At 31.9% G+C, this 13,147-nt stretch overlaps 1 protein-coding gene across 10 annotated transcripts in view; it reads right to left on the minus strand.

Moving 5' to 3' along the window:
• pnut (septin 7-like protein pnut) overlaps positions 1–13,147 on the minus strand; it is a 34,625-nt gene that overhangs the window by 20,208 nt on the left and 1,270 nt on the right. For 4 of the 10 annotated variants that reach the window (XM_012490685.3, XM_012490684.3, XM_012490683.2 and 1 more), the window contains exons 1-2: positions 5,833–6,812; positions 4,463–4,955 (exon numbers count right to left, since the gene is read on the minus strand). The exons of 2 other annotated variants lie outside the window; for them this stretch is intronic. In XM_012490685.3, the coding sequence (XP_012346139.1) occupies positions 4,463–4,801 (339 nt within the window). In that variant the 5' untranslated portion in view covers positions 4,802–4,955; positions 5,833–6,812. 4 more of the 10 variants (XM_086904712.1, XM_086904715.1, XM_086904713.1 and 1 more) reach the window with 4 other exon arrangements.

Below are 13,147 nucleotides of genomic sequence, written 5' to 3' on the forward strand. Positions count from 1 at the left end.
GACCACTTCGATTCTCATGGTATTCTCAACCGAAACGCGTCTATTTATAACGTGTAATTATGTGCCGCCTTTCCTACCCAATACCAAACCATAATACTCCCGTTATCCGCTAAATTTGGTACGTTCTCGTCATTTACGAAAGCAATTATCCCCCAACTGTTAACCCCCGAGATAGAGTACTCACCGAGATGCAGTCATCGAAAATAGCACATCTTCTCTTTTAATTCGAATACCAGGCCTACGCGTAACCCAATTCTCGTTAAAATTCTCTCGTTAAACGGATGCATCTTCCAGAGCAGCGTATTGCACGGTGTCCTCGACCCGGACGAATCTTCTTAATTAACGTTCTTTCGTAAAGGCACCACGTCTCGGTGAAATTCTACCAGCAAGACGCTGCGCGTCTCGCACGTGCCAGCACAACGTCTCGGCTAATTTCGTTCAATTAACGTTCAACCGGGACGTCGCTTTTCTAAACGAGCCAGGAGGGGGCAGGATTAGTCGTTCGTGCCTCTTTCGAATCAACCCTGTTTAATCTGTTTTATCGTTTCGAATATCAAAGCAAACACGTAAACTTGCTCCAATTTTATTATACTTTATATAAGACAAAGTGTATACCAGTTCTCGAGTCGATTTCTTTGGAAGTAAGTCAACGGATACCCGGTGATGATTATAGGAAGAAAATCATTTCGAAAGGATAATGCTGGTTTGCTCAACTGCGATGATCGTTCGGCAAGAATGCACCGGATAATTTTCTTATTATTCGATTATACGTTGGCAAGAAGTTTGCATCATTGGGTTCTTGGAACACGGTAAACACGAGGAAATGATCTGATTGCACGTGGCTCTTCGCCTGAGAACAGTAGTTTCTCCAAAGAAGAAACACGCTTGTGAAGTTGATGCGCCTTCCGATAGGCAAAGCTTTCAGAACTTGGCAAAAGCTCCTTTGAATGCACACGACTAATAGTTTGCTAAGATGTTCATTATCAAGGAACCCGTTGTTGCTTAATTATAAATCTTATAAATTGTTGAAAAAAATATATATATATTAAAGTACTAGAAATGGATACTAAATTCTTCGAACAAAGGAAAAAAATGAGGATAACGTTTAGGAAAACTCTCGATGCAATTGCGGAAGTTCATTCAGAGAAATGAGAGAACAGTTCGCAACTGATCTTCGTCTTCTTTACTCCCCCACATTATCTCCTCGTATTTTCCCCGCCCTCCTCCCCCAATGTCCAAGTCTTTTCTTCGTATTTTGTTTCATTCAGAACTCCACCGCTATTCATGTAAAAAAACGTATATGAGCACGCGGAAACGCGCCATAAGCAGTTAGGTACATACGTATCTTCGCTTGAAGGGTTGGAAATATCGTACAGAACGAGGAACGTTGTTTGGGGAAAAAACAGGGAGAAAAAAGTGGGACGCGGCCTGCTTTTCTGAAAGGGTGCACTGTGTATCGAGTGGGCGGGTTTCCCCTTCGTGTTCCAATGGAATCAAACCAGGGTCATTACAGTATGAATTTACACGCCAGTCGAGTCTCGGTTTTCTTCTTTAAATGACGTTGTACCGAAACTGGTTTCACGAAATCTAACCGACTCTAGATCCAGATCGATATTTCTTCTTTTATATATCATTTTTAGCAATCGATGAAAATATGCAGAAATACTTAAACGAGTTTTTTTCTTAATTTATGGAGATAATTATTGGATAATCGAATAAAATACGCGAAGAGTATTAAAAGTTGAAGTTTTAAAAAAACTAACAAATAATTTTGACTTACAATGTCCACTCAACGTAACAACACATGAATATTTGTTTAATTTTAATTGATCTTTCAACAATTATTCCTTTGCAATAAGAATCTGAAACAAAGCGCCTTGTATTTTTCAAGGTGTTCGGCAACCACTATGTCATTTACGTATAGATAAAAAAATTAAAAAAATTAAAAAAAAAAAAAAAAAGAAGGCTTGAAAATTCTTTCAACAAACTGCATTTATCGAAGACGGAACAATGATCTCATTTAAGGTCGACCACGGAAGTCATAAATTTCCATTTTATCGAACACGATTCTCCATCCTTCTTGGAAGTTTCTATCCTCTCCTTTTAACGTAACGCGGTTTCGTGTCGGTAAGACTCAAGGGGCGATGATCGCCGTCCTCGATAATTTCGTAGGCCTTTTAAACGTGAATTCGAAACCACACGGTTAAATCAAGTATTATTTTTGTTATAATGAATACCATTCGTCAAATTGTTTCGCACAGGTTCAGAACGATAAATGAAACGAGTATACGATTTAAATTCCGCCTGAAGTATATCCTTTTTCTTGTTCTGTGAGTCACGAATTACAGTGTACTTTTCTATTGTCTATGACGCACCATCGAGGGTTGGACCCTCAACTAAAATTGCCCCAGACTCCCTTCCACATGAGGGGTGACCGTATACGCGGTTCAGTGATTCTCAAATTTTTACGATGTAAAAACTTGTTCGTCCCTCGCTCGATTAGAAAAGTTTTATCAAAGGAAAATCTATCAAAATTTATTTAACAAAAAATAACTTATAAAAGTTATTAACGATGTTTAAGAAAATGTAAATAAATATCTTTATGAAAATGAAGATCTTAAAATTATCGAATTTAAAAAAAAAATTTATGAAGATATTAATTAAAAAAATGTTTAAGATTTGTGATAAAAGTCGTGAAATATATGAAAATAGCTAAAACAGTAGGTTATAAAATAATGTGTCGAAGAGCTACAACGACTCGTGTTTCCAAGGCCAACGTATTCTGGACTTGGTACTTAAATTACACTCCTCCACAACGTTATTTGTTCAACGGAAGGTGTTTTTATCCGTTCAAATTTCCAACAAGTTGCTCGAAATTTAGTCTAATTCAAAAAGGATAAAAATAAGCTGGCAAAAGAGGGGCGTGGTTTTGAAGAATCGGAAACACATGCTTGACGGTAGGAGAATTAAAAGCTAAGTCTCTCGCGAGCGCGAAAGCCCATGAAAATGGAGATAAGAACGCTGCCATATGTTCCTCCCCCGACTTGTTTCTCTCCATCACTTTTACTATGCGTCCCACTGGCAAATTCTTTCTCTCTTTCTCTTTTTCTCTCTTTCCCTGCTTTTTGTCTCCCTCTCGCGTATATAAGCGTAGAGTAAACTCGCCACGTGTTCATGACAGAGATTCTCATTAATCTTTGACTCATCCATGAGATGCAATTAATTTACCTGTCATAACAAGTATTTTTAAAGAAAAATTTAAAATTTTAGAAATTCCAATTATCTTAGAACGATTGACTATTGCAGATATTGCAATACTAGATTAATAAAATTTTGTTCATTTAACAGAGTAATTATCAAAATATAATTTATTTATAAATAGATAGATAGATCTATGTCAACATATAAATTATTAATAATTATATTCTTTCTATTTTTAGAAAATATATTGTGATAATAATTAATCATATCATAATCAAAATATGTGGTTGATTTTATTAAATAATAAGAAAATAAGACTTGTCAACAAGTCTTTAATTCGAAACTGATATAAATTTAGTTAGATTTTTTGAGTTATAAATGTTTCTCATAGAATCATCAGAACGGAATAAATGGAACGATCACGTGCTTTATACCGAGTCCTCGAGTGTGAAGACGAGCGACCTCTAGTACGTCAGATATATAAAATTTGATTCTTCAAGAGATGGGATTGAGTTACGAAGTCACGAAGAACATGACAGATCTCTTATCTATTTACCACCTATTTTCAACGACTCCCAAAAAAATGCAATTTCATCCCTATTTGTGATATTTTACATTATGAAAATTTATTTATAATGTAATTCGTATTTAAAAATTTCAAACGTATTGATCTTTGACGATTCATATTATGTTACTTAAAAGAAATTAAATATCTATGATTTTGATATAAAAAAATTGTTTTTATAATCACGTTAATATTTCACATAGTTTTCGATCGCCGTGATTAATTAATCTTTTTCTAATTAAAGCATGTTCGTTTATTGCCTTTATAAACTTATCGATTTTAGATTTATAGTGAAGCTCCTCAAAGACATCTAAGGTTAGAAGGTTCTATGACCCGGCCAGTTAAACGCGTGTCAGGTTAAGTTAATCGATATGAAATCTACCTTAAAAACTAATCTCGGCAGTCTCGCATACGAAACAAGCTTACTATTTGTGGTAAATTTAATAAACATTCCATCAATATTAGTACTTAACGCTATTCAATTCTATTTCTATCTATATTTGTCTTAAATAATAATTTCTAAAAATCTAATATCAATAATTTCATTATAAATACAATCAATTTCAATACAAATATATCATTTGCTATAAACGATTTACAATTACCATAAATTGTCTACTAATTTTCTACTTTAGTAGAAATATTATATGAACATAATGAATCATCGATGAAAAAAGAAAGGATGCTCAGTCTTACCGACGTGGTGTCACCATTCGTTTTTTCCCCGTCCAATATCCTCTGCCTGAGGGCAAGTCTGTCAAGGCTTGCCAGCCTGTAACTACCTCCGACTTCGCGATCTCTGCTCAATCGTTCGGTTGTGCCGCTGCCATTCCAACCGGCATTAAAACTCGACGTGTATTTCGGTAAAGTTGGTGGTGGCACTTGACGCGGCTTGTCACGGTTCAACATCGAGTTGCTAGTGTGTAAAAACGATGAATTGTTCGAGACAGTCCTTGTGGACGACGACCAACCAATTGTGGTTTTTATTCCGTTGCTTTGTGTACCAGCGGAACCGTTTTGATTTTCGGTCGACATTTCCACGTTCTCACGTGATCTATGTTCGACACAATTCTCTCTTTCTCCCCTTTATTGAGAAACAATTCCCAATATATTTAGTTTGGTCCTTTTTATTGTTCAAGTAAATTGATAATGGAGAGTTATGTCATATTTTTTCCCTTTTTCTTTTTGTCTAAGAATAGAAGGAGCCATAAGTTAATATAAATAAATTTAAAATGTAAAAATGATTTACAAATGGAATATATTATGAATATGTGAATATGTGAATTGTTTGATGAAAATAGATAAAATATAAATGGAAGAAATGAACGAACGAAATAAAAACCATTCCTCTATTGAAATGAAAAATAACGAAAATATGTTATTTGTAGTTGCTTCTTTAGCTTGATATTGGTTTTTTTAAACTCATGATATTGTTGATGTGATATTTATACTCTGATGATAAATTCACTACATAATTTTAATTAATCCGAAATTTTTTAAATATAAAAAAATGTAATTTTTTAAATATAAAAAAAATGTAATAGTTATTTAAATCAGCGATAAGTTGCAATAGAATAAATTAAAAATATATTAGTTTTTATTTTCATATTTCAATCGCCAGTTATCAGAAAATTTTTCATAAACGCTAAACTTGAAAACATTTGTTTTATCATAAATATATGATACATAGCGTATAAGATATTAACCTCTTTTAAACAATTTGTATTAAATTGTAGAAGATAAAAAATTTATGAAAAAAGATTCTTTTAAATTATTCTCTAGCAAAATAGATAGGAAAAAAGGTATGAAAACAATGGATTTAGAATATAATTAGAATGTGAACTCGAATCCCTTGAATGGCGATAACTTAGTCGCTGTGAAAGCCACGATGTGCCCTTGGAAACGCCTTTATTACACAGGATCAACAGAAACCATATCACGGTCATAGACATCGCAGATAATATTACAAATGAATGCACAATTCGAGCACAAAAGCACATGCACATATATGTATCCATTGTTAAATGATTAATTATTTGAAAGAAAACGAGTAAATATGTACTCACTATTATGACTTTGTATATTATATCTGTCACACTTGAACGAAAAATTTGCGTATGCGTATGAAATAACACTTTCGTATCAGAGGGGAGTGCGAAGTGTGTAATACGGAATAAACAGCGAAAGAGAATAGTAAGAAAAAGAGTAAAAGAAAGAAGAGAAAGAGAGAAATCGTGCATCGGTTAGCACTGCGTGGGCTCATGAACGCCGGTGTTGCTGGTGATTCACGCTGTCGGCAAACCGGCCGAACGTGGCCACGTTCACTCTCACTTTTCTATGCATTGTTTCATTATCGACTAGTTCTCCTTTTTTTTTTTCCGAAAAAAAGATTTAAATGACGTTATTCTTCGTTCCACCGATCCTCAAGTAAGAAAAAAACAACAGTGGGGGAGAAAAAGTTAAACGACCTCTCTGCCAAGCACATACACTAACACTAACTCGCGCGCGCCTATATGCACACAGTCTTGCCAACAATAGTTGACAAGCGATAGCACAGACCGATTCATACGACTCGCCCGACTCGGATATACTGCGGTCCCTAACGAACGACCACGCCTGACGCAGCTACTACTAAAAGTGGGGGTAAATTCACTACACTACCGCTTGTGCTCGTCAGATAACCAACGAGGCTGCCTCTCTTACTGCGCATGTGTTCCATGGAATAACGACGACCAATAGTAACCCGCTATACGACCAACCTGGCGGATGAGCGAACATATTGTTCTCGCTATACGGTTCGGTCAGTGTTCCTACGAAGTCGACGAATCATGTTTGAAATCATTTTTCCTATATTTTAAATGAAGATACATCTAGTACTGGAATATAAACAAATACTGTTTCATTTTTTAATTTGAAACTAATTTGTAGATTTTATTTTGAAACAATATGATTGAAATATATAGAAAATTTAAAATTATTGGAAATCTATGTGTATAAATAGAAATAAAAAAAATATATAAAGAGAATAAAGAAAAATTTATAAAAAAAAATATATTTTCACACTTTTTTTTTTACCAACTATTTTGTGAATGTAAAATATAATTACGAAAATATATATATATATATATATATATATATATATAGAGTCTAAATATAAGTATAGTAATAAATATATAGATTTTTTGAATGGTGGCGCTATATGTCGAATGAACTTTTTTCGCTTATTCATTTAATTTAAAACACATGTATGTCTCGTGATGTTTTTAAAAATATATAATTTAAGTAATATCTAAAATTATTCTTTTTTATTAGAATATCGAAAATTAAAATACATATAATTATTTTTATATAAATTGAAAGTAACTAATACACTTTATTTTTTTATAATATTATTTTTTAAAAAATAAAAATTTTAAATAGAAAAGATCAAAAATAATATATGAATGCAAGTGGTATTCAGAAATATATATATATATATACAATGATATATATACGTAGCAATAGTTCAATGCTTTTATTAGCTCGAAGTCCAATTAAGGCCACAATGATACTCTAAGTGTGTATTTTGTTATGTACTTCCTAGTGTCACGATAGAATACCAAGCATGACAACTTAGTAAAAAAATCATTAACAGAATCATTAATATTATAAAAAAATTTACAGTTGAACAATAATATGATACAAGTTTCACGTTTTTCTATCAAACATAATAAAACTTTTGTAATCATCTACTATCTTGGCTTAATCCTTCATATTTACTTTACATTATTGAAATAAAAATTAAAACGTTTCATTTATTTACTAGAAAGTTGCAAAATCAACCTTAATTGGTATAGATAAAAATTTGTCAAAATATAAATAACAATGTTTCATATCAAAATTTTTTTCAAAAAAAATTTATAATTATACAAATAAGAAAACAAAACGAAAGTAACTACCTGTTGAGAAGAATTGGCTTGTTGGCTATTGTATCTGGCAAGAATTGCCGGATTGAGACGACGTCTCGATGCAGTTACTGGCATTTTAACGATTTTATCGCATCACAACGAATGTCTACGTTTCCTTTATTAATTGCATGCCAGAATCCAATCGATAATTATAAATTATATATTGTCAGATTTTACATATTCTTCAACATCTCTCACCTTTTTCATATATTTTTTAACTAATATTTTCAATACTCCAATACACAACGAACAAGTTTAAATGCACACAATTGAATTAAGTTTTAAGTTGTAAATTTAGATTTTTCACCTTAGAACGATTAATTTAACTATTTAAAAAATGAATTCTCTATTTAATTTAATAATTAATAATTAATTAATTCTCCGTTATAATGTTAATAAAGAAAATACTACTAAAGTTGATTCTCGGACTTATCTTTGCGTAGGCTTAGATCAATTATTAAACGTTATCGCAATTATATCTTACACTAAATCACTCACAATCGATGATCTTAATCGTTCACGTGAAATGAATCAGTTACGAGTTTTCTCGAATCTTATAATAAATGTGTCATAATTACTGAAATAAATTCCTTAACACGATCAATCCAACATAATTTACTGAAGAAATATTTAAATGTTTGTTTCGTAAATATTATATAAATATTATTAAAAAATAATAAAGGAGACATTGATTTCTAATAAGATTATTTTTAATTTTTTTTAAATTACTTTAAAAGAAGAACACTATACATAGAGTAATATATTTATGGGACACCTTTAGAGGGTCGATTTTCAAGACCAAAATAAACACAGGAGTTGATGTGCAAAAATATCCGTTAAGATTTGGTTTTCAAGTTGTGAATAATTTAATTTTGCATTATGATGAAGTAAAATACAGAAATAGAAATATCTCTTATCCATCACTGTGATATATGAAAACAAAAATTATTACTATGTTTGCATACAAACTTATCCAAAAATTTCCATAAAATTATACATCATGTATCGATCGTGTTAAGATTCAGAAACAACAAAGAAAATTTAGATAATTTTTCTTAATATCTCGTCTACGAGATTATGAATAGAAGAAAATATTACAACGAGACAATCGAAAAACGAAAAAAATTGTTTCTGAAAGTATGTTCTCTAAAGTTACGAAACGCGCGTTTCGTGATTTTAATATTGCGAACACAGGACACGCGTGTCGGCCGACAATTGGAATGTGACTAGCCTTATCAGAAACTTACCGCTGCCGTAGTGTCCGAAGTACCCGTGGCGGTTGTGACGTTGTCGTAGTTACAGTGATCATCGTCATCGTGCCGGCATTTATCGCGTCGCGTGCGGTCATCCAACATCCGCGTGAAACCGGAAACAGAAGAACGGAGAAAGAGGGAGGAAAGACAAGTGCGATAAAAGGATAACGGGAAGGAGGAAAAGGAATAGTGATGCAAAGGAAAAAAAAAAAAAATATGTTAGTCTACCATAGAGAACGTATTTTATGATTTTATAAATATACATATGATTGTGTATTTTTTTTTTTTTGTAAATAATTAGGAAATCATCATGTTTTAAATAATTTAGAAATTAATTAACGTGCTATAAAATCACCATAATAAGTACCAAATTTCATTATTGGTATTTATATCGTGCTTCAACTATTATACTGTTGCGTGCTACCTTCTTAGCTATTGATTTGTATTCTTCACACTGTCGATCATGGAATGCAACGAAGGAATTAATACAATTGAAACTGTCGAAGTATTAAGTACATTATTGGGCAATTAGGTCGATCTATTAGGCGATCCACTATTATCTTGAACAGGATATTATGCTAGAACATCACAGAGGAATGACCTCGTTCCAGTTCTATTTCATGTATGTTCGAGTAAATAATTATTAACAAGCAAATAATAAAAATCATTCGTATAAAATATATCTTTTTTTTAAACTTCTATCAAAGGAAAATATTGGCTCTGATATTTTATATATGCAAATAAATTTTTGCATTCCAATTAACAATTTTTTTTCGATTCCCAAGATATCTTGAACTAACTTCAAGATATTTCAAATATCGTTCTCATTTCGGTCGGTTAATGTATGCGCGACGATCCAATTAAAAGGTACGTCTCTCGAATATAGTTTCGGTCGAGCAATTTAATCGAAACATCGATAATGCACCACAAATTAATCTGTTTCGTTCAATACAAGTCGAACACGCACAAATTATGCCTGTCAACTTTGTTAGAAGAGACTACAAATTAGTATTGTCCTACAATTAGTAAAAGTTTAGTAAGCGGTTTAATTGGTAACGCTTTATTTTTAATTTATCAAATTGAATTATCAAGTACCAAACCACTTCTGCTATTGAATTAACCCTAATTTTTCTCAAGAGATCTTTTCTTTCATTCGCATGGTCAATTATGATTACTTAATTGCTAAATATCATTTAGCTCGCTTCATTGCTAATTAATGAAATCGCAAAAGGATTCGCTTACGTGTATTTTGTGGGATAAACACTACAGTGGAAGTTTCCATTTTGATCATAGGGATTCTCAACTCTCTTTTACTTTGTCGCCGCTATCAAACTTTTTCTTTCAACTGGAAAGAGTTAGAATCACGGGACCAGCTCGAGACGTGAGTAAACGCGACCCGAAAATAGATATCGCAAAAAGTAGAAAACCGCGAAAATTCCAATGTCGGATCTTAAATATCATTAGAATTCTTCTCGTGAATCGTCTCGATTCAATTGATGTTTCGAACGAACGACTATTGGAACTCTTCGAACACGATATCACTATGAACGAAAAGATAATCGTTCGCTGTTAAGGATTCCTTTCCTTGCGTATTTATGCTGTATATATAACGTGAATATTCTTCGATGCAAAAGTATCGAAATAATCTACTAATTGCCAACCGATGAGTTTATGATTCAAATTTATCGTGAAAGAGACTGTACAATTAATGAGATATTTGTCACATTGCACAAATTGTAAATATAACTCTATAGGAAAAGAAAAAATTGTAATCGATCGAATTAATCGAATTAATAAGTCGGTCACAATGGCCTCTCCCTCTTTCGATATCGGTTGCTTTTCACTGTGTCAACGGATTGGATATTGACGAGATAACCGCGATAGAAGCGAGATTCCTAAGGTTTCGTTACGCTAAAAAAGAAACACAAAACTTGAAATTGGATTATAGAGAGGAGGAGCACCGACTCGCGATTTCACGTCGCGTTTTCTGGCTACTCGCGCGGAATAAAAATATCTGGAAATTCCACGGCCTTTCTACGGATAAAAAAATAGCTGCTCTTTAATAAAATGATTTCGATAAGAACAATCCTTCTCGATGATCGATCACTTTCCACGTCCTTTATTGAATCCTCTCTTCGCTCACTCAATAATAATTGATCATTGGATTAAAACAAAAAAATTTTTGTCTTGTGAAACACACATTTCGCTTCTCATCGATGTCAGGTACAAAGAAATCGTCAAACAACACCTGAGATCAAACTGGTCCCTGTGATTCGTTTAAACACTACAACCATTTCGTTATTCGCGAAAAGAAAAGATATACTATCGCACGAAATTTTAAGAAATAAATAAAGAGCACAATAATTCGATCATGTATGACGCCAGTTTATGAGGATGAACCGAAGGCTCCGCGTGTCTACACCTCGAATACAGAAAGTGTACTAAAATGTTGACGATGCACGCCGGTTCAAGATCGGTGGCTCCGCGTGTTTCACGTGCCGGCGAAGAAGTGGCCGACCGTTCTCCGTGCGCGGGACAATTATAATGTTAAACCTACGGTCTCTGCCTCCCTCTTTTCTTTCTTCCCTTCTTTCTATTTTACGTTCCGGCCGATGCACCGGTTTTATGCTACCATAACTGTTACTTCGTCAATCAGCCGTCGAACTTCTATTACAAACGCACGATGCATCGCGATCTATTCTAAGATCGAGATAATGTTCGTTCGATCACCTCTTCACCGATCGCGCATACTTTTATCCCTAATAAAGGATTATAATCGGAATATTAAATATTGAATTTAAATTTATGCGAAAAAAAATTACCTATAATTTATTTTAATCTTTTCAATATAATTTATAATCTCAAAATTAATAATATATGGATATATATGTTTCATTATAATTTATAACCTAAAAATTAATAATATGTATATATATATATGTAATGTATCTAATGTATTAATATAAAAGATAATTTTATAAAATTGAAAGGTTATTGATTCTTTGGTAAATTAATTAAATTATAATTAGAAGAGAGTTTGATTTTTATTGACCAATAATGACTTTTTGTTTCTGATAAAATAATATATATGGAAGAAATGTCAAGAGTTTACAGAGAATTCTAAATGAAAGAGGCGTTTCTTTTTGTTGTGAATAATACATGACGCAAAGTTGTTTGAGTACTCGAAATTCAAAACGAGTATTCAAGTAAATCTCGTTTTGTATCCAATTCAAACTAAGTACTTTTAGCTGTTCGAATATTGAAATATTCGAATGTTTGGCTATGTTCGATTTTATTTGAATATTAAAATTTAGTTCAATGTCTTCTTCCTTTTTTTTACATATTTAAAATATATGAATGTGGAAGTAAAATTGTAGTTATTGAATAAATATTGATAACTTATCGATATGTTATCGATAATTTAACAATGCTACAACGAAATCACACTTATCGTAACTTATCGTAATAGTAAAATATTGATAATGATAATGAAGATCAGGAAACTAAAATTTGTACGTTCAAACATTAAATCTCTTATATTTTCTTCTACTCCTTTATATTATAAATATTATAATATATATAATATATATATATAATATATAATATATATATATGTATATATATTTTAAAATCTTAACGATATTATCGATAATTTATCGATATTGAATGGTTAAAATAGTTAACAGGATACAAGAGATGATAAGAAGTTTGAACTCTTCAAATACAGTTAGCTATTCATTCAAACTTCGAGGTCAGATAAATGAACGTATAATAAAGTACAATCAAAATACAATCTCACATAATTAATTGATTATTATTTTTGCCTTTCATTGTTACTCGATAATTCCTAATATTTGAGGTAAAATTATTTTATTACCAAAAAAAATACAAAATTATTACATTGTTAAAAACAACCATGTGAAATACTTTCTTTGTCATTCTGTTTTCTAGTACAAGTATAAATGAATATACCTTTCAAGAAGAAAGCAAAAAAGATAGATAGACAAGATGTACTCACTGTTATTGCATTACTACTGAGATCGGTATATATATATATGACAGATATGATTTCAAGTCGTGTAGAATAATAGTTTAAAGTTACATGACTAAAGAAAACGAGCTGGTTGAGAATACTGCATTAGTGTAACTAGTAGAACTATGAATAATATATGAATGTTATT

The sequence above is a fragment of the Apis florea genome, unplaced genomic scaffold (genome assembly GCF_048593485.1).
Source record: "Apis florea isolate Af1SG1 unplaced genomic scaffold, ASM4859348v1 contig_2350_pilon, whole genome shotgun sequence".
Lineage (NCBI taxonomy): Eukaryota > Metazoa > Arthropoda > Insecta > Hymenoptera > Apidae > Apis > Apis florea.